Source organism: Peromyscus leucopus, chromosome 2 (assembly GCF_004664715.2).
Source record: "Peromyscus leucopus breed LL Stock chromosome 2, UCI_PerLeu_2.1, whole genome shotgun sequence".
Classification (NCBI taxonomy): domain Eukaryota; kingdom Metazoa; phylum Chordata; class Mammalia; order Rodentia; family Cricetidae; genus Peromyscus; species Peromyscus leucopus.
The window spans coordinates 135,655,469-135,677,597 of record NC_051064.1 but is presented as its reverse complement, the minus strand read 5'-3'; the positions used below and the strand labels follow the sequence as shown (position 1 = coordinate 135,677,597).

Sequence of the window (22,129 nt, the reverse complement as noted above, 5' to 3'; positions counted from 1 at the left end):
ATACCCTTTTGATTTGTTTGTTTTTGTTTTTTGAAGATAGGGTTTCTCTGTGTAGCCCTGACTGTCTCCTTTGGTAGACCAGGCTGGGCTTGAACTCAGAGATCACCTGCCTCAACCTCTTGCATGCTGGAATTAAAGGCGTGTGCCACCACCACCTTATGCCCTTTTGATTTTTTTTTTAACACTTAGCATGACTATTGTTGGCTACCCATAAAAATCTCTACCCTTTAGTTCTTTTTGAAAATTTTGTTTGAGAATTTCATGCATGAGTATGTGTTTTGATCAAATCTACCCACCATTCCTTCCCCTCAAACTCTCCCTATTAATAAGCTCCACGTACACACATAATTATCCCTTCCAACTTCGTGTACTTTTTTTTTAGATCCACTGAGTCTGCGCATGGGTATCGGACCATTCACTGGAACATGGGTAGCTTTAACAGCTCCTCAGCTAGGGATGGGACTTCATGAGCCTTTCCCTGATCTGTGCTGCAACTTTGGTTTGATATTGTGCAGCCATAGCCTCCGAGTTCTTGTTAGCAATGGCCCCATCATGTCCAGATACCTTTTCATTCTTAAAAACAGAATGGTGGCTAAATTCTAGTGCATAAAGCTCATTGTTTCCTCAAAAACATTAGCTGCAGTATCTGTCAGTCCCTGTGGGGACTCCTAGAATTAAAGAACCCCTAAAATAGGATGGGAAATGTTTTCCTGTGGTCCATCAGACCTGTAGCCCAGGGGCTTGTTCTCTGTGCATGGGTTCATCGTCATCAACTAGAAATGGTTTTCTGATATTCAGTCTCAGTAGCCTATGTGCCTGGTGCACATGTTGTGTATCTTGTGCTTGCAATTATTGGCTGGACTGTCTTCTTTCTAGTATTGGGTACCCTGTGGTGACTTTGGGCTTTGGCTTCAAAAGTTATGTGAGCTACAAAATGCGGTTAAGGAAGCAAAAGGAAGTTCAAAAGGAGAACGAGTTTTATATGCAGCTTCTTCAGCAGGCCCTCCCTCCAGAGCAGCAGATGTTGCAGAAGCAAGAAAAGGAGGCTGAGGAAGGTAGGTCTTTACTCTTAAGTTGTGGACCTAATAGGCTAGTCAGATTTTGCCTCAGTTAAAAAATGGCAGAGAGTTTAGAGTTTTCAGTTTTCTGGTTCTTCCTGGGGCCATTGTTTAGTCATGAAATACAGAATGTGAGTGCAGTATATTATTACTCTCTGAGGGCCATCTGCTTCTAAATACAGTATTTGTTTTACATATATTTTTATGTATATTGATTTTTTTTTCTGCATGTTTATATGTATAGTAGTCTGGAGCCCTGGAACTGGGGTTGCTGGTCGTTCTAAGCCACCATGTGGTACTGGAACTGAACCTTAGAGCAACAAGTGCTCTTAGCTATTGAGCCATCTTTCCATCCCCTAGGTCATTATTTTTAATTAAATGTGTAAATATTGTGTTACAAATTGTAAGAAATACTTATTAATAAAATACATCTTGACTATGACATTGTAATTGAAGCAAGTCAAGAACCAAAGTATAAGCAAGGTGGCTGTGTGGCCATGTGACATTGATGGCTGTGTGGACATGTGACATTGCCTTCTGGCAGAACAACGAGATGTGGGTCCTGTTTGAATGTTTCATATATTTCATATATTGTATGATGATGAATCTTAAATTAAACCTTTTTTTGGGGGGGGGGGCGTTTCAAGACAGTTTCTTTGTAACAGCTCTGGCTGTCCTGGAACTCACTTTGTAGACCAGGCTAGTCTCAAACTCCCAAGTGCTGGGAATAAAGGCGTGTGCCACCACGCCCAGCAAATGGAACCATTACTAAGGGGCTTCTCTTGTGGACATTCAGCCAATAGTGATAGGTGAGCTTGTAGTAACACTGGTTTTCTGTGCAGGAAGTCAGAAGTTTCAGGTCATGCTTTCTAATTAATTTATATCAAAATCCTTTTTTCTGAAGCAGTACAAAATAGCTCTCAAGGATACCACAGCACATTAAAATATATTGAGCTGATATAGGAAGCTGTTTATAAGTGTCCTGGTAAATGATACAGATGTATTGCTTTAACACTTGAGACACACAAATACTAGATGTCTATAACTGGAAGTCACATCTTTTCTTTCATTTGAAGTCACATGTTTTCTTTCATTTAAATTAAATTTTATATATATATATATATATATATATATATACATATATATATATATGACTTAATTATAAAATTTTAGTCTTATTTTAAAGCCGAATCTTTAATGGTTTGAAGTTCATATTATGGTGATTTTTTTTTTTTCCTAAATGTGTCTGGACTTGGGAGTTAGTTAATACACTGTACTTACTGCTTCTAAGTTTCTACTGTGATTAATGTAGTGAATTTTTAGGCCTAGCTAATACATTTACTAAATAAATGTGGTCTATGTTTTTAAAAGCTCAATATTCCAGTATGGGTTTTTGTTTGTTGGTTTGTTTTTGGTACTGTAGCAGCCAAAGGATTGCCGGACATGGATTCCTCGATCCTTATACATCACAACGGAGGCATCCCAGCCAACAAAAAACTTTCCACAACGCTGCCAGAGATAGAATATCGAGAAAAAGGGAAAGAAAAGGACAAGGATGCCAAAAAACATAACCTTGGAATAAATAACAACAATATTCTACAACCTGTAGACTCTAAAATACAAGAAATTGAGTATATGGAAAACCATATCAATAGTAAAAGATTAAACAATGATCTTGTGGGAAGTACAGAAAATCTCTTAAAAGAGGACTCATGCACTGCTTCCTCAAAAAATTACAAAAATGCCAGTGGAGTTGTGAACTCCTCACCTCGAAGTCACAGCGCTACAAACGGAAGCATTCCTTCCTCGTCTAGTAAAAACGAGAAGAAGCAGAAGTGTGCCAGCAAGAGCCCCAGTGCGCACAAGGACTTAATGGAGAACTGCATTCCCAACAACCAGCTGAGCAAGCCAGACGCGCTGGTGAGGTAAGTGTGTGCGGCCTCACCACCGCTTGCCGCAACCCCAAAGTCCCGCGCCCATGGGTCTGCTGGAGCTGTGATCGGTGGTGTCTGGGGTTTGTTTGACACAGGTTCGTCAGTCACCTGTGTCAGCATATTAAAACACCGTTCTGACCTGTTCTGTGTTCTGAATAAGAGGTGATGATGACGACTTCCCACGTTTGACAGATTGACATGCAGCCGCTTGGTGGCCCTGAAGGATGCTGTTAGTCCTGTCCTTTTACATTTGCATATATCCAAAGTTCTTTTTGGCAAAAAGACAAAGAGGAAAATCTGTGTCCATGATGGTGCAGATCTTCTATGATCAAGCATATGTAGATGGGGAAAGGGAGTAAGAAAGTTGTTATTACCCTGAGCTGGTTTACTTCATTAGTTTCTTCTACAGTTAGAATTTAAATTATGCCTCGGTAAGTCTGGGATATTCAGGTTTGAAAAGTATAATATAATCTCTTGGGCTGACAGGGTGGCTCATTGGGTAAAGGTGCTTGCTGCCAAGCCTGATGGTCCCGGGACCCACGTGGTAGACAAGAGGACTGATGCTGACCATTTGTCATTTGACCTCCACATGCACATGGCACATGCACACACAAAATACATTTTAAAAAGAAAAAAGAAATCTCTCGCTAAAAATTCCATGTGGTAACACAGTGTTAGATCGGGATTTTAATCAGAAACATTTCTTTTGTCAACCTTAATTGTGACACTGACTGGCTCAGAATTCATTGGCTAAATTGGCATACAGGAACGGCTTTTCCCCCGGTCTTCAATCCTGGAGCGAAGAGCTGAACGAGGGGTTTTGTTTTTGTTTTTGTTTTGCTATAGGTAGCCCACACAGTCCAGTAAGTTTCTTATATTCTACTTTGTTTGAGACAGGGTTTCTCTGTGTATCCCAGGCTGTCCCAGCTCTGTAGACCAGGCTGGCCTCGAACTCAGAGATCCATTTACCTCTGACTCACACATGCTGGAATTAAGGGTGTGTGCCACCACTGCCCATTTTTTAGCTTATTTAAAGGCCAAGGGCAATTTGTTCTTCAAGGAAGAGTTTTAAGCATTGTGAATAATGTGAACCAGAATATTGACTAGTTTTAATTTTGTGAGCAATAGCCAGATAAGAGAAATGGACATGGGTTCCACACTCTACCTCTCACTCCTGTAGCAGGCCTTTATGCAACTTTGGAAGCATGCCATTTCTGATGCTGGGCAGGCATCCACAGCCTTCCCCCTATCCTGCAGAGTGAACAGTCAGCAGAGAGCCTGCTTCCAGATGTCCAGAGGAGAAAGACCAGTTGTACTACTTATTTCAGAGGGAATTCCCCAATATTCACTAACAGCTGCAGCAGGTGAAACCTTGCCACACGTTATTTAACATCTTTACAGGATTTTAGTATCAAAACAGGTCTCCTGTGTTTGGTATTGCAAGTGAGGTGAAAAGGCTTTCTTGGCTACCCCAGTAACATGTGGTGCTAATTGGCTTTGCTATCTGATCTGCCTTTGGTATTGAAGATCGAGGACCCAGCTGGCCAATGAGGTAGGGCTGATGCTGTGGTATTTGTGCCCATTGCCTGCTCCTGGGGACTGCTGCCTCCTGTTGTCACCAGTGTGGACTCTGTCTTCACCTGTAGGCCCTCTCAGAGCAAGTCTCTATTTTAGAGAAGTACTTGCTGTCAATAAGTTAGTAGAAAATGTATTTAAGTAGTTTCATAAACTTAATGTGGAATGCTTTTCAACTTTTAATGTAATATGAAAATAAAGGGAGCCAGGTATGCACACTTTTTTTCCTAATACCCAGGAGACAGAAGTAGCAGATCTCTGTGAGTTCAAGGCTAGCTTGGTCTACATAATAAGTTCCAAGGTAGTCAGGGATACATAGTGAGACCCTGTCTCAAAACAAGAGAACTTAATTATCCAACAATGGGAAAACTTAAATAGTGGGCCATTTCTTTGATAAACTTTTTTATTTTTTCATTTGTTTTGGAGAAAGGGTCTCTCTATGTAGTCTGGCTTTCTTGGAACTCTCTGTAGACCAGGCTGTCCTCATATGTAGCTTGAGTTTTCCTGCCTTGCCCACAGTCAGGACAAATCTCTGTCACCCGCCAGTCCCACAGCCGCTCAGACCCAACCAAGTAAACACAGAGACTTATATTGCTTACAAACTGTATGGCCGTGGCAGGCTTCTTGTTAACTATTCTTATATCTTAAAGTAACACATTTCTACAAATCTATACCTCGCCACGTGGCTGGTGGCTTATCGGCGTCTTCACATGCTGCTGGTCATGGCGTCGGCTGCAGCGTCTCTTGCCTTCCTGTTCTTTTATTTCTCCTCTCTGTTAGTCCCGCCTATACATCCTGCCTAGCCACGACCAATCAGGTTTTATTTATTGACCAATCAGAGCAACTTGACATACAGACCATCCCCCAGCACAGCCAAGTGCAGACCATCTCAGACACCTGCACTCAGGCCCATGGTCCTAATCATCCTCTATGCGGACCTGCTGGGTAACGCCACAAAGAACCCAAGAAGGGCTCCCACAGGACATACAGAACATCCCATAGCACTCATACAAGAAATCCACCTGTTTCTGCCTCCCGAGTGTTGGAATTAAAGGTATGTAACACCACATCTGGCTCTTTGATAGACTTCTAATATAGATATTGTTTTTTGTTTGTTAAGAGACAGGGTCTCACTATGTATCTCTGACTATCACTGGCCTGTCTCTGTGCCACTACTCCTGGCTTCTAATGTCGACACTGTAAGATCATACTTTTGGGCTATATTTAAGAACTTGGGAGAATATTCACAATATGATACTCCATGAAGAAGGAGAAAGCAATGTAATTTAAAACATTTTCTCCAATGTATACGAAAAAGAGATTTGAAGAGAAAAGCTAAAATGTTGACAAAAGCTATAGCCTGTGATAGAATCAAGCATTCATTTTTTTTCTTTTTATTTAACATACATTTTCAACTGGGCGATGGTGGTGCACTCCTTTAATCCCAACATTTGGAAGGCAGATCTCTGTGAGTTCGAGGCCAGTCTGCTCTACAGAGTTCCAGGATAGGCTCCAAAGCTACACAGAGAAATCCTGTCTGGAAAAAAAAATAGGTTTTCAGACTTCTCTACAGTAAACAATAATAAAAGTATTTGAAAGGGAAAGCATTTTTTTTCTAAGCAAATTCTTCTTGATTGGAAGAGGCCTTACCACTTCCTTTTCGATTGCTTGTCTCTTCTGTTTTTGACTTCTGTTTTGATGAATGCTACCAAGGCTGCTTATCTAAGCCTGTGTTTGAGTTGTTAGCGAGAGAGTGGAGTGGGGGTGTCGTGTGCAGATGAGTAGACTGGACTCAGTTGTGTCTGTCTTAGGGTTATCATTGCTGTGGTGAAGCACCATGACCAAAGCCACGTGGGGAGGAAAAGGTTGATTTGGCTTATGCTTCCATATCACTGTTTATCACTGAAAGAAATCAGGACAGGAACTCGGGGCAAGAACCTAGAGGCAGGAGCTGATGCAGAGGACATGGATGACGACTACTTACTGGCTTACTCTTCGTGACTTGCTCAGTCTGCTTTCTTTCAGAACCCAGGACCACCAGGCTAGAGATGGCGCCACCCACAATGGACTGGGCCCTCTCCCAACAATCACTAATTAAGATAAAGCCCTATAGGCTTGCCTACAACCCAGTCTTCTGAAAGCATTTTCTTAATTGAGGTTCCCTCCTCTCAGATGACTCCAGTTTGTGTCAAGTTGACATAAAACTAGCCAACACAGTCCCTACGGCTCCTAGTGCAGGCATGCAGGCCCAACTGTGGACATGCAACTTTTTCAGGCATGCCATGGTTGTGCATAGCTCTGAGGTTGGCTATAACTCCACAGGGATGCTTTCTACTCATTTTCAAGTATTTGGGCAAGAAAATTGAAAGCCAGAATTACATAAACTAACCTGTAGCTCTTTTATAATAATGAATTAATGCTATACAATCTTCAGTTATGTCTTGTCTCAGGACCACGATTGAAAACTTATTTTTGAAAAATGAATTTAATAATTTATTGAGGGGTGTTAAATTAGTGGTTAGCAACTTTCCAAGACACTTTGTGGGAATGGCTCTTCAGATAAGACTGACCAGCACTGTGCAGGGCCAGTGTGCCAGTAGGTCTTTTCTCAAGCTTCACCAGCTCTATGAGTGCGCTCTTGGATGCTGTATTCCTTAGTAGACAGTTACACACAGGGCAGATCTTGCCCAGTGCCAATTTTGCTGTTTGCTTGCTTGTTTTTTAAGATTTTATTTGTAGTTTTTGTTTTTGTTTTTTCTTTTTTTTCTTTTTTTTGGATTTTCGAGACAGGGTTTCTCTGTGTAGGTTTGTTGCCTGTCCTGGATCTCGCTCTGCAGACCAGGCTGGCCTCGAACTCACAGAGATCCGCCTGGCTCTGCCTCCTGAGTGCTGGGATTAAAGGTGTGCACCACCATCACCCAGCTAGTTTTACTTTTTAAACTGTTATGTATTGTTTATTTATTAGAGACAAAGTCTTATTTGTCAACATGGCCAACTCACAATGTCGACCCGGTAGCATCAAATTCACAGAAATCAGCCTACCTCTGCTTCCTGAGTTCTTGGATTAAATTTGTGTGCTACTATGCCAAGATTATTTTTAATTTCTTAAGTGTGTGTGTGTGTGTGTGTGTGTGTGTGTGTGGTTTCCTGCATTTGAGTGCAGTGCTGAGGAAAGTGTAAAGAGAGTATTAGATTCCTTGGAACTGGAATTATAGTCAGTTGTGAGCCACCCACCATGGGTGTGGGGAGCTGCAATCTGCACAAGAACAGGATACTCTTTTCCCCACTGAGTCATCTCCAGTCTCACACTGCTCTTTTTGTATGTGTATATTTTGTTGGAGCATAGCTCACTTGTTGGAGACTCTAGCTACAAAGCCACAAATACTCACCTTTTGACCCTGTTCAGAAAAGTGTGTTGACTTGCTTGCTCTTTCTTTTTAATAGGTTGTGAATTTCATTTTTTTGTTTTTTTTTGTTTGTTTTGTTTTTTGTTTTTTGAGACAGGGTTTCTCTGTGTAGCTTTGTGCCTTTCCTGGAACTCACTCTGTAGCCCAGGCTGGCCTCGAACTCACAGAGATCTGCCTGCCTCTGCCTCCCGAGTGCTGGGATTAAAGGTGTGCGCCACCACTGCCCGGCTGTTTGTTTTATTTTTATGTGTATGAATGATTTGCCTGTATGTGTGTCTGTGCACCAAGTGCATGCATGGCTGGTGTCTGAGAAGGTCAGAACAGGAGGGTATTGGATCACCTGGAACTGGAGTTGGAGATGGTTGTGAGCCACCATATAGGTGTTGAGCATCAAACCCATGTCTTTTGTAAGCACAAGTGCTTTTAACAGCTGAATCATCTCTCCAGCCCCAGTGATTTTATTTGTGTTTGTTTGTTTTTTAAACAGAGTCTCACTGTGTAGCTCTGGCTTACCTAGAAGTCCCTCTGTAGATCAGGCTAGCCTCAAACTCACAGAGTCTGTCTCTCTACCCCTCTGTTTCTCTGCCCCTTGGCCTGTGCTGTACTGGTATTAAAGATATGCGCTACCACACCTAGTTTGTTGTTTTATACTTTTGACAGTCTTTTTTTTTTTTTCTTTTAGAGTTTTTTGTTTTTCTTTTCTTAAATTTTTTTTTCTTTATGTGTGTCACATGTGTGGGTATTAGAACCTCTGGCACTAGAGTTTTATACAGGTGGTTGTGAGTTGCCTGACCTTGGAACTGAACTTGGAAAGCGCAGTGAGCATGCTTAACTGCTGACCCATCTCTCCAGCCCTCCTTGACAGTTGCTCTTTTGTAGAGCACATCTCGGGCCCAGCCCCGTCCTGGGGTTAGATGCAAGCCCCTGCTTATGCTAGGCAAGGACTCGGTTGGTGAGCTCTATTTCTAACCCCAGAAATTTTTTTAATATGGTTAACTTTGAAGTTCTTGCTTTGAAGTTTCTTGCTTAGAATATGTAGTTTTTATGCTCTTCTGTTTTTCACTTAAATTACATCAAAATCCCTTTCTCTACTTATCCTCATCCCCATTTCCCTGTGAATCAAATAGTCCATTGTAGGTCTGTGGTTGTCAGAGGTTTCTGTCTGAGATCCAGCAGGTCAGGCTGTGACACCTGAACTGTGCTGGCCTGGCAGGGGCAGCAGTGTCCTTTGCATTTGGCCTGGAGTCTCTCCTCAAGTACAGCCCAAGACTGAGGGTTCTTGTTGGTGAGTGTCACTTGTTTTAGTTCCCTGGTGGCTAAGGAGAGACCTCAGAACAAAATGTAAATTGCTCTACATTCTGTAGAGCAGCGGCGGAAACAAAGATCTCTTCAGTAGATTTCTGTCCCACTGCCTGCTGTGCATCAAAAATAGGCAACTTTGTTTGTTTTTCCAGGAGTTTCTCTCTATAGTCCTGGCTGTCCTAGAACTCACCCTGTAGACCAAGTTGGCCTCGAACTCGGATCCACCTGCCTCTGCCTCTGGAGTGCTGCGATTAAAGGCGTGTGCCACCTCACTTAGCTAGGAGACTCATTTAAAAAATACTGTTTTTAATGTGACATAAATTTGCTGAAGTAGTTGAATTACGTATGGTATAGAGTCATTAAGAAATAAGTATCCTGCCGGGCAGTAGTGGCACATGCCCTTAATCCCAGCACTTGGGAGGCAGAGAGAAGCAAGCAGATCTCTGTGAGTTCCAGGACAGCCAGGACTACACAGAAAAACCCTGTCTCAAAAAACAAACAAAAAAAAAGAAAAGAAAAAAAGAGTAGCCAGATGCTATGATTGACAGAATATTATTTAACAGAACCATATGAAATTTTGAATGGTTATTTTGTTACCTATAGGAAAGATCTGAGAGGGGTCCTGGAGAGATGGCTCAGAGGTTAAGAGCACTGGCTGCTCTTCCAGAGGTCCTGAGTTCAATTTCCAGCAACCACATGGTGACTCACAACCATCTGTAATGGGATCTGGTGCCCTCTTCTGGCATGTAGGCAGAACACTGTATCCATAAAAAAATGAATAAAAAAAGAAAAGAAAAGATCTGGGAGGCATGTACACTGGCTTGCCCGACCATGTCCTTATCAGTGCAGTAAATGAGCCCTGGAGATGAAGACTGAAGACTGGTTCCAGGGCCAGCCTGAAGTTACTGGACTTCTAGGATCCTCAGAAAATGTCGGTCAACCTGTTTTATTTTTCTTCTTAATCTTGTTTTGTGTTTTTAAAATTCAAATACACCAGAATTATGGGCAGTGGTGGCGCACGCCTTTAATCCCAGCACTCGGAAGGCAGAGGCAGGTGGATCTCTGTGAGTTCAAGGCCAGCCTGGGCTACAGAGTGAGTTCCAGGACAGGCTCCAAAACTTCACAGAGAAACCCTGTCTCGAAAAACAAACAAACAAACAAACAAAAAAATCAAATACACCAGAATTAGATGTTTTAAAACTTCAGAATTTGTTACTTTCCTATCCTGGATGTCCTAAAAATTCTTGCTTTTTACGAAAACTAAGCTGCTACTTACAGTAATGTTAGTAGAAGGGGGCCAGAGACCCTGCAAGAGAAAGAGTCTTTCCTAACTGTCCCAAACCAAAAAAGACATGAATCTTTAAGTCTTTCCCTACTTTTCCCTTTGTCCTTATTGCTGGGTCCTCCATACTCTCTGGCTAATTCTTGACAGCAGTCGCTGGCTCTTCCCCCTGATCCAAGGTTAATTTTATTAAGACATTCTCGGAGTTTCACAGCAAGATCAAATATCCCACAACGCTCAGGTACCCAGAAAATACTTGCATCATACCAGAGGTCAGTTGTAGTTTTAGGGATACCTCCTGCATTGTGATTTTCTGTATAGTTTACCCTTTACAGCTATGGCCCTTTAATACAGTTCCTCATGTTGTAGTGACCCCCAACCATAAAATTATTTTCCTTGCTACTTCATAACAGTAATTTTGCTACTGTTAAGAATCGTAATATAAATATCTGTGTTTTCTAGTGGTCTTACGAGACCCCCATGAATGGATTGTTAACTTCCAAAAGGGTGGCAACCCACAGCTTGAGAATCCCTGTTTTGTAGCATCCTAATACTCATTGTAAAATGTAAGGTCAGTGAGGACAGATCTTCCTTTGCTCTTGTCAATTACAGTGTGGGGTGCTTGGTAGAGAGGAGGCACTTGAGAGCTGTAGTCTCCTAATTGATCATAACACAACTCAAGGCTTTGCTTTTTTAAATTTTAGTTAGTTTTTATGTAGCTCAGGCTATAACTGGGGGTAATTTTGAACTCCCGATAAGCACAGTGTTGTGATTTCAGGCATGTGCTACCACGCCCAGCTACCTATCTCCAGGAACACAAGGTTTCCTGCATGCTGGGCAAGTAACTGAGCTACATCTGTAGCTCCTCCAAGCCTCTGATGTTAGGAAACTTAGATTTTACCTCAGACTAGACCTTGTTGCTTTTGAGGAAGTCGTTAATAATTTTACTTAATACCCTACACCTTTAATCTCAGCATTCAGGAGGCAGAGGTCGTAGGTGGATCTCTGACTTCGAGGCCAAGCCTGGTCTACAGAGTGAGTTCCAGGACAGCCAGAGCTACACAGAGAAACCCTGTCTCAAAACAAAGAAAACAAGGAAAGGGAAAAAGAAAAGAAAAGCTTTCCACTGTCATGCCCTTTGGTTGGATTCTAGAAATTTTACATTTTGGCATCTGTCCCTACATTTTCTAGAGGCTTTGCAGGAGGTGAAAGGAACCGGGAAGTTACAGAGAGGACCAGGAAAGAATCCTCTGGGAGATTGCTGTCCAGCCTGCCATTCACTTCAGCTCTTAGCTAGCTATGTCCAGGGCCAAGGGATTTTGGCACAAGCCACCTCTCAGCAAGAAGAGAAGAGAAATCAGCTTTGTCTTCCTTCTTTGTCCTCCTGGACCTGGCTCTCTGTCAGCCCAGGACCAGGCTCTGCCTTTGTGGCTCCTGGCAGGAACTCAGATTCCACATTTCTGTCCTTCCTTCTCTCCCAGGAAGCACCTTAGGTGGGGACATTACCTCCAGCGCAGAAAGGAGAGCCTCCATTTGCACATGCTCTGTGCTTGAGTGTCAGGAATAGTGGGTGGAAGAAAATCTGGTTCTGAGGAAGAGATGTGCAGGTGGCAAGCACACCTGTGCTGCTGAAGACTGACCTGCTGACCCCACCAACAGGCCTTTCTGTTTCATTGGGGTGCATTAGGTTATTTCAAATGGCATCTTTCCTAGGTAAGAGATGAAAGTGTGAAATTTTAGAATGAGGACTGTGAAAGCCAGACTCTTAGAGGTGCTGGCCTTATTAGATTAAATGTGTGAGAGAAAGTGACTACTAGATTATTTGGAAAGTACTAAGTGGAAAAAAAAAATAAACAGATTCATAAGTCTATTTTTAAAAGTTGAGTGGTTTGTTTTTTGTCTCTTTGGGAACATACTTAATTTATATTTGTCTGGCACTATGTCTGAGCAAGCATACTTTGGCAGACCTTGTTTCTTTCCATTTTCTGCTATATCCATGATATTTTAGGCTTCTGTCGTTGTACTTGGTTAGTCTTGTTTATATTAACTCACAAGACAGGTTGTGCTTATTTTAAGCATTGAAGGAATTTTAAAACTAGTCTCAAATATGACCGTTGTAGTAGAAACATATTTATACTTCAAGTGGGGCTACTACGTGGCTTGAGCACCATGTAGCATATCAGAGACTAGGCACAAATGAGTCTAAACATGCAGTTTATGTAAAGTCTCCGCGTCTGAGTGGTCCAACAGGAATGTGGTTATTTTGGATAGATAAATAATAGAGTAGCCTGTACCTGGTAGGTATTCAAATAAGAAGCTAGGAGTGAGGCCGGGCGGTGGTGGCGCACACCTTTAATCCCAGCACTTGGGAGGCAGAGCCAGGCGGATCTCTGTGAGTTCGAGGCCAGCCTGGGCTACCAAGTGAGTTCCAGGAAAGGCACAAAGCTACACAGAGAAACCCTGTCTCAAAAAACCAAAAAAAAAAAAAAAAAAAGAAAAAAGAAGCTAGGAGTGATAGATTCTGAGAGTTTACCCTGTTAAAGCTGTAGTCTCTAGGTGGACAGAAAATGTCCTCACTGCAGTTGAGAAGGGATCCGAGGCTCAGAAAAGCTTCTCTCTCATGGAGTCAGAGCCCCTGGAACTGAGGGTTCCAGCCAAGGGAGTGCAGTGGGCTCTCTAAAGGCTGGAAACCTGGAAGAAGAGGAACCACATGCTTGAAATATTCTTCATACTGTCCGTTAGAAATGGGTTTTGGGGGTTCTTTGCCTGTCAGTGTGGGTTTACATTAGTTTTTACAAATCTCCTGGGAGCCCCTTAGACCCTTCTTTTCCTTTGCCATCTGGGGCTCTTAGGATTAAAACAAGTTTATTTTATGTGTGTGGGTGTTTTTGCCTGCATGTGTGACAGCACCACCTGTGTGCCTACCACCCTCAAACGACAACATCAGGTTCTCTGGAGCTGGAGTTATATATGGTTGTGAGATGCCATGTGGGTGCCGGGAATCAAAAATCAAACTTGGGTCCTTTGCAAAAGCAGCAGATTATCTTAACTACTGAGCCACCTCTGTAGCCCCTAATTTCTTTTTATAAAGGAAGAATGCCAATTTTCCTCCATCAGAAGGCCATTTCATCTTGCTAGTTACTGTTCCAGCAGATCCAAGTCAGAAACATGAAGTAATGAACTATAAAGGACCTTTGCCTCTGCACACAGCAGGTTCTAGAGCAAGCAGTGCAAATTCAGAGGCCTTTGGGGGCAAGACAGACCAGGGATGAATGCAGCTGGCGAGGTGGGTCCTGGGGTCTGTGCTGTCAGCATCTGTATTCAAGACTGCCCCTGTGCTGGGGAGCATGGGGACATAAACTCTCAATGTGATGGTCAGCTGTTGCCCCTGGAGATTAAAAATCAGGGTTGCCAAAGCTTATGATGTTTTCAGGAGATGCCAGAAATAGAACATTTTGCCAGTTATGGTGGCACATGCCTTTAATCCCAGCACTCGGGAGACAGAGGCAGGCGGATCTCTGTGAGTTCGAGGCCAGCCTGGTCTACAGAGCGAGATCCAGGACAGACACCAAAACTACACGGAGAAACCCTGTCTCGAAGAAACCAAAACCAAAACCATTTTTAATATCTTGGGGGGAGGGCTAAACAAAAGATGGTAGCGAGGCCGAGGGGCTCAGCCATCACAGCCTCCACTGCCGTCCGTTCCTTACTGGGCTGTTTTACTCCCTCCTCCCTGGTCCTGCTGATCGGCCGTGACTCTTACATGGATGGCTTTTCTGTGAGGGTGGAGCTAATAAATCCTGTGAACACTCTGCCACGTCTTGCTTTCTCCTCTCCAGTTTTCTGCACAGGGTGACAGTGCAGGCCCCCACCCCACCTCCACCTCCTGCCGCCCCCAGAGTCAGTCACCCTTTGCTGTTGAATCCCACACCCAAGTGAGCTTTCAACCATGTAGCTTGAGGCTTTCTGGCCTTCCTCAAGCCCTGTAGCCTCAAGAGTTGCTTAAGCGACCATGACCAGAGCCGGTGGCTTCTTCGTCTGAGAGCGTAAGGTCAGCATAACTTAGGATGTGGCTCTGGTTATTCAGGGACTCATGCTGCCCTCCACAGTGTCCTGTGACATGTGCAGTGGAGTGTCACCCCTGATGGAGGAGGGCTGCTAGGTTTAGAGAGGGACTGATGAGTGACAGGTGGTCTGTGCAATTTGGGAACTGAGGCATTCTCTATTTCAGAAAGAAATTCCTCTTCTTTGGAGTGACTTTAAAAGTTTAAGAGTTTAAAAGTTTAAGAGTTTGTTGTTCCTAATGCGTTCAATTTATCCAAAAACTTGCTGGGACCTTGGGCAGATCTCAGAGTACCAGGGAGCATCTGTGGAGATGTTTAACATTTTGTCCAATCTTGATGAAGAAGAGATAATCACTATTTAATATATGCATCATCTCAGCATTTTTCTCTTGTATGTATACTATTTATAAAATGGAACTCATTCTACAATATCCCATATATTCACATGTTTATGGGTAGATGTGTATGTATGTGTGTATATACATATACATATATACATATATATATAAAACTTCCATTTCACTGACTGTATCCTAAGTATTCATTTACTGTCATTGAATAGACTCCAGTGATTTTTTTAAGTATTATTAATTTTTAATGTCAGTCAGATATTTTGCTGAATATCCAAATGCTGATTTTTCCCAATACCCCAGCAAGCATGCTTTCATATAAATTTGTGTGCATTTCCAGTTGCTGCATTAACAAATACGGCATTTTAAAATGTTTTGCCGTATATTTGCCCGTGCACATGTTGATGTCGAGGTACTTGCAGGAATTGGTTCCCTGCTTGGTACTGTCTGGGGTCTAGGAATCAAAATCAAGTCATCAGGCCAGGCAGCAAGCGCCTTTGTCCCTGGAGTCATCTTGCTAGTCCATTTGAAAGATTTTTCATATAAACTGTCAAGTTTAATCACATTCCTTTAAGATGCTAGTTTGGGGACTTTTTGTGATTTGTGTTTTGTTGTTGTTTTTTGTTTGTTTGTTTCTTTTGGTCTTTTGAGACAGGGTTTCTCTGTGTAGCTCTGGCTGTCCTGGATCTGGCTCTGTAGATCAGGCTGGCACAGAGATCTGAGTGCCCTCTCTATTCTTTAAGGGAAATTAATGAGCTTGCCATTTGTGTTTGGCAGCGATGCAGCAGATACATAATATACTTTGTAACAGCTTCACCTTGTAATAGGTCATCAGGATGTTGTTTATATTTGGACATTTGTGCCTGGTAAGCAATTGTTGTCCTATAGTGAGGTACAAGGCAGCCTCACTTTGGTTATTTGCTAAGTGTGCTTGATAGACTGTATCAGAGCAGCTTCCAGTCAGTGTAGGCCTCACATGAGGAGGGGCGTACCCACCCCGTGCATGGCATGCACTTTACCCTGACTGACCCCTGCTGCTTGTGCTGTCAGTGCCAGTGACGGGAAGGGGAGTGAGAGCTGGTGTGGAGGATCACCATATTTCTTCAGGGGTTAAAGCTGTGACTTACCTACAACGAGTCTTCTTCAGTGAAAGCACACAAGGGCCTACTGATGGGATTAGTGCTTACCTGGAGGAAGTTCTCCATCGGTTCTTGTCGTGTGCGCCTGCCTTCTTCACAAGCACACACATTTACCCCCTCTCCTAGAGCTGAACTGAAAATCTGGCCATCGGGTGTGGATGTGTTACTTCCAGAAACTGAACACTGGCCCTGAATATTGAGTGGGACACTGAGGGATACAGTGTGAGGATTGGTGGCATGATGTTTTAGCATGGTCAGTTCCGGGCTTCAAAGAATGTAACAAAAAAAAAAAAGAAAAGAAAAGAAAAAAGGAAGGAGGGAAGGAGGAAGGAAGAGAGAAAGATAGAGAGAGCGAGACAGGTGCACAGGAGCAGATTCAACACCAGAATGGCAGAAGCCCAGTGTAAAGCGGTGAGCACTGCCATTGGCCATGAGGTAGGTGTTAGGGCTCCACCAGACGACACAGTGCTGGAGTTTGTTTGACTTGTATTCCTTTCACAACTGGGCCTGCAAGAGTGGGTGGGGTTCTCTGTCCCCATAGTACAGTTACAGGTAGGTGTCTGGAAACAGATCAGTAAGGAAACCTGCCTCAGTTACGTGTCTGTGTAACTTAGACAACTTAGACATGGCTTACAGACAGGCCTTTCATGTGCCACTAGAAGCAGGGTGTGGTCTTGAAGCCTGGAGGAAAGGGGCAGAGCCAAGGGTCTGTCCTGACCCCAGGTCAGAGACCCATGGTGATGCATGACTCCTAGAGTGGTCGGAGAACCTAGTCCCCCCCTTGGTGAATTCCCATTTAGAAAAGATCAGCTTGTTGCTCCCAGATCTTCATCTTGTCAAGGTGCTGCCCCAGGCCTTAGGCCTCCATGTGCTCACACTCTGTAAAAGCTTGAGGCTGTTGACAGCACCATTAGAGACCTTTGAACTTCAGCAATCCGAGGCTTTCAGGGCATCACCAGAGAAATACAAACATTAGATTCTGGGTCTCCCTACCTTTCCAGGTATTAAAATATCCTTCCCAAGAATAGGCTGGCACTTGAGAACTGTGTGGGTTTTTCTTACCTTGCCTGCCTAAGGCTGTCATCTGCATTCTGTTCCTTCAGTCAGTTTGGAGATTCCACTTACTAAAATGTAAATCTTTTCCTCTTGAAGTTAACTAATTATCAACTACGTAAGAGCTTGCCTTCTTGGGTAGGGCTAGGGAATAGATGAGATTAGAGGAACAGATAAGAGTAGGTGAGAGCAGCCGGGTGGTGGTGGTGCACGCCTTTAATCCCAGCACTCGGGAGGCAGAGCCAGGCGGATCGCTGCGAGTTCGAGGCCAGCCTGGGCTACCAAGTGAGCTCCAGGAAAGGCGCAAAACTACGCAGAGAAACCCTGTCTCGAAAAAACCAAAAAAAAAAAAAAAAAAAAAAAAAAAAGAGTAGGTGAGAGCAATCCTCAGCTTAGGTGCCCTGATCCTGACCTGGGGACCTGTGGGAATGCTTCTATAGATCGGTCCCAGCTCTGATGAGTCAGTCAGTGTTTCAGAGCTTCCATAGCTGGTGAGTCTTTCCAAATATCCATGGAGTAACTATCAGGTTGTCATGGTCTAGAGAGTAACAGGTTAGAACCTAGACAGTACACAGAACTGATCTGTCCAGAGTGACAGTTCCACAGGGCACACCCACAGGAGCTGGACAAGCAGGAAGTACATTTGCTTCCTAGCCAGGCTTGATGACATTGTAGCACTTCTAGGAAGAGTTCCTTCGTCCCTTCCGAATTCCTGGTAGGGTAGAGCAGACTTAGTTCTGAGACAAGGGAGTCCAAGCTGGTAGGGGAGTTATTGTCCTCAATATTTTCATCCTTGCTTACTGAAATCATTTTTGGGGGTTATAAACCGTTACCTGTATCTTGTTTTCTCTCTAGTCACTCGCTTCTAATTTAGGTATTGGCAGTTGAATGGAGTCCTATGAATACATTTGAAGACATTGCATCAAACACTTAACACTGTTTAATCAGCGCTTCTTACTTCATACAGTAATGACACGTGTGCATTTTCCCAGGGAAGTGTGACCTTCAGCACCAAGGGAGTTGAGTGTACTGAGTGGACCATGAAGACAGCTAGTCACGTTTGCTTAATAAATAGCACTTGGCTGGTTTGATTCAGTTCAGTTTACTAGTTCACATAGTTCTTTTAAAAATCCCCAACATCCATCCTTCTTTTAAGCAGATATAACGATTGAGCCATATCTTAGAAAATAGAGTAGCCAGGCATGATGGTGCATGTCATTAATCCCAGCACTTAGGGGGCAGCGGCAGGCAGATTTCTGTGATTTTAAGGGTGTCCTGATCTACATAGTGAGTTCCAGGCCAGCCAGGAGTATATAGTGAGACCATCTCTTTTTAAAAAGGGGGGGGGGGCAGCTGTGTAAGTACATTATACAGTGGAATTTTTTTTCTCATTTATTTATTGTGTGTATGTATGTGAGGGAATGTGCATATGATGTGACGTGTTTGTGGAGGTCAGAGGACAACTTCTAGAAGTTGGTTCTCTTCTTTCATGGTGTAGGTTTTGTTAAGTACCTTTTCCCGCTGCTAACCCCATACAGTGGAGCACTGTGCAATAGTTTAAGGGAAATGTCTGTGAGTAGGTGAAGGTGCATCTGATATGCAAGCTGTGTATGTGCAACCCCCCTTCACGATAAATGTAACTACATGTGTGAAAAGTAGAAAAAAGACTCACAGGAAAAGCATACCGAATACAAGCTGTGTGATTTAGCCCAAACGAGAGGAGTGGAGGTTATTTACACTTCGAATTTTTTTTTTCTTTTTGTTAGATTTTTGATGCTGAGTGGATTTCATTCTCACAGTAAAAGGTTAAATCCAGTAAGAGATTGTAGATGATTTTACCACCTATTTCAGTTAAGATTTAAACCATGTAAAGTTTTCTGTAGAAGGTCCGTGAACAGAACTCATGGTCAGTTTGACTTGTGTTTTTGAGCCAAGGTCTTGCTGTACAGCTCAGCCCGGCCCCTGGCTAATGGAAGTTTGTTTTGTCAGCATTTGAAATGTTTGGATTGTGAGTGTTTGAGGTTCCTGAGAATTGCTGTTAGCACATGAACTTATGTCATTAGGCTGTGATCCTGAAGTCCAGTATTTCTCTGACAGGACACTGATCTTAACTCACAGTTTGCTGCAGCAGTTTGAAAAGCAGTAATTCAGGGTTGATGACGTTAATGACAGTAGTTCCAAAAAGCCTGAAGCATTTTAGTCCTGGGTTGTTGGTTTGGTTAGTTGGTTTGGTTTGGTTTTCAAGACAGGGTTTCTCTGTGTAGCCCTGGCTGTCCTGGAACTCAATCTGTAGACCAGGCTGGCCTGGAACTCACAGAGATCCGCCTGCCTCTGCCTCCCGAGTGTGGGGACTGAGGTGTTCACCACCGCCACCCGGCTAGTCCTGTTTCTTAAGAGAGTAAGCCCATCAGCACAGCAAGCGGTCTCCTGCTACCGTATGACACGGACACACAAGAGTATACACATGCATCGAGTGACACTTCTGAAGTGCTTTTTGTTGTGTTGTCCTAAACCGTAACTTTCTGTTTTGTTGTGTAGTACTACTGGTCAGGCTTTAACAGAATTCATAGAATTTCACTTCTAAAAAGGCTTTGTGGGGACCAGGGAGCTGGCTCAGCAGGAAAGGGCACGGCTGCAGCCAAGCCTCACGACTCCGAGATCTCTCAGAACTGGGCCTCTCACCGCCACACACGGACACACATGTAAACGGACATACCAAACTTTGAAGAAGGGAAACAAACGGGGGTTTTTGTTTTGGTTTGGGTTTTGGTTTTTCGAGACAAGGTTTCTTTGTGAAACAGTCTTGGCTGTCCTGGAACTTGATCTGTAGCCCAGGCTGGCCTTGAACTCACAGAGATCTGCCTACCTCTGCCTCCTGAGTGCTGGGATTAAAGGTGTGCACCACTGCCCAGCTGAAACAAACATTTTCTTAAAGCACTGTGTTTTATGTTTTACAAAAATTATGCTTGTACCTTTTGTCAAGAAACTACAAAACTTAGAGTGAATCTTGTTATTCTTAGTTTGAGGTAGAAAAATAGGCTTTTAAAGATTTTTAAGATGAGCCAGATAGTGGTGGCATATGCCTTTAATGCCAGCATTTGGGTGGCAGAGGCCAAGTGCTGTGAGTTCGAGGCCAGCCTAGTCTACAGAGCAAGTTCCAGGACAACACAGGAAACTCTGTCTCGGGGAAAAACCAACCAAACCAAACAAAACAAAACAAAACAAAAAAGATTTTTAAAATAAAAGAAAGTAATAACTACAGAATTATTGAAATGTAGCATCTAAAGGGAGTTTTCCTTTGTCTCCAGCGGCAGATCTGTGTCTGCATCTGGTACCACTTAGCAGCCATTTGTACCTGTGTCAGGCTGAGAAATTCTAGAGCAAGAGGGAGGAACGAGGGATGGTCAGCTGCAGGTGCGGAAACAGCAAGGCTGTGTGCTGTGTGCCTTGCCCAGGGCACGGAGTTGGCAGTGGAACTGCTTAGAACCCTGGTGACAGAGCCCATAACCAACCATATGGTCTCTGTCTTCAGTGAGGAACTTGCCTTCCTAAAAGTGCAGTTCTTCCTCTGTGAGGCTGGCATCACAAGAATTAGCTAACATGCCTTCAGTGAGACTTCTTAATGGATGAACCTGATGCACCAACCTGTTTGGAATATAGCCCCTGGGTTACTTCAGGTGAATGAGGGACAGCATGGCTATGTTCTCATTGCTGATCTGAGAGTACATTGAATTGGAATAACCCTGGTGATAGGGACAGTATGGTGAGATGTGGACCTGTGACCCTTCCCTGGGGAGTAAGCCCTGGCCAGCGACCAGACAGTGCTGCTGGAATTGGAGGTTTCTAGGCCGCGCTCCCACCCGGCATGAGATCACGGTGACAGGACCTACAACTGGGGCTTGAGGCTGGTGTAGGTTGTCTGGTGGTAGGTGGGGGAGAAAGAGGCCAGGGAACAAGGACCGAGTGAGTATTGATTTCTGTAGTAGGCCCTGAGGACTTTGTACTTAATAAAACGTGTGCATTTGTAGTCTATGGAGCTGAAGGTTCCAAAGAGAGATCACCGTTGCCCCCCCAGAAGTGTTGGTTCTGTTAGTATACTGAACTAGAGGCACAAAAGGAGTTTTTATTAGGGGTTGGAGTGGTAGTTCAATGGTTGAGTGTGGCTGAGCGTGAGCAAGGCCCCAGGTTGTCCTTAATACCTGGGGCTGGGATTTCTGCACATAAAAACTAAAGCAAACTGATGCTTGCCCATCTGGACATTTGCATCTCAGTAGAAAAATGTCTCTTCTCAGAGCTTCTCTTGTAGTGTACATCCTAGATCTGACTCTCAGCTCTGCTGTCAGGGTCCATCTAACCCTTTCCTGCTGTTTCTAGTTTTTAGGCTAGTCCTCCTCAGGCACCAAACTGAGTACTTGTCTCCAAATACGTGTGGCTGTTCATACATCTGAGGTTTTGAGCATGCCCACTCCATTTAGAACACTTCTTCCCTACCTCTCTAAATCCTATCAGCCATCAGGGTCTCATTCCATCCCATCCTCTCTGCAGAGCACAGATAGCTCCTCTGTGCTGTGGCTGACTCGTAGCAAAGAGAATGGATCCTGGGTTACTGCCTGGGGATCTTGAGCTATAAGATTTTTCTTACCTATATTTCTTCATCTGAGGAAAATAGGAATAATCATTGCAGGTGGCCCGTAGTTCTGCTGATTAAACCTGTAGAGAGCAGTGAGGAGTGGTGGTTGCTGTTCTTCTCTTCCATGTGTATGTAACTGTAGCCTTCTTGTGTTAGTGATTACTTTAGTGATCCACTTGTTGCCCCTATTGAAAGTATAAAGCCTTCCTGTGAAGAAGGGACTTGATGTTACCCTTTTGTTCCTTCGCTGCTTGTTTATGTGTAGACCCTAGTCACATCACTTCAAACGGCGTTATTAATGGCTAGATGGAACAAGTGAGGAATGGCAGGGCAAG

The 22,129-nt window shown here is 43.6% G+C and overlaps 1 protein-coding gene across 2 annotated transcripts in view; it reads left to right on the top strand.

Annotated features, from left to right (window-relative positions):
• Positions 1–22,129, top strand: part of Maco1 (macoilin 1) — a 59,914-nt gene that overhangs the window by 25,044 nt on the left and 12,741 nt on the right. For both annotated transcript variants that reach the window (XM_028875465.2, XM_028875466.2), the window contains 2 exons: positions 877–1,055; positions 2,482–2,983. In XM_028875465.2, the coding sequence (XP_028731298.1) occupies positions 877–1,055; positions 2,482–2,983 (681 nt within the window). The remainder of the gene's footprint in view (positions 1–876; positions 1,056–2,481; positions 2,984–22,129) is intronic.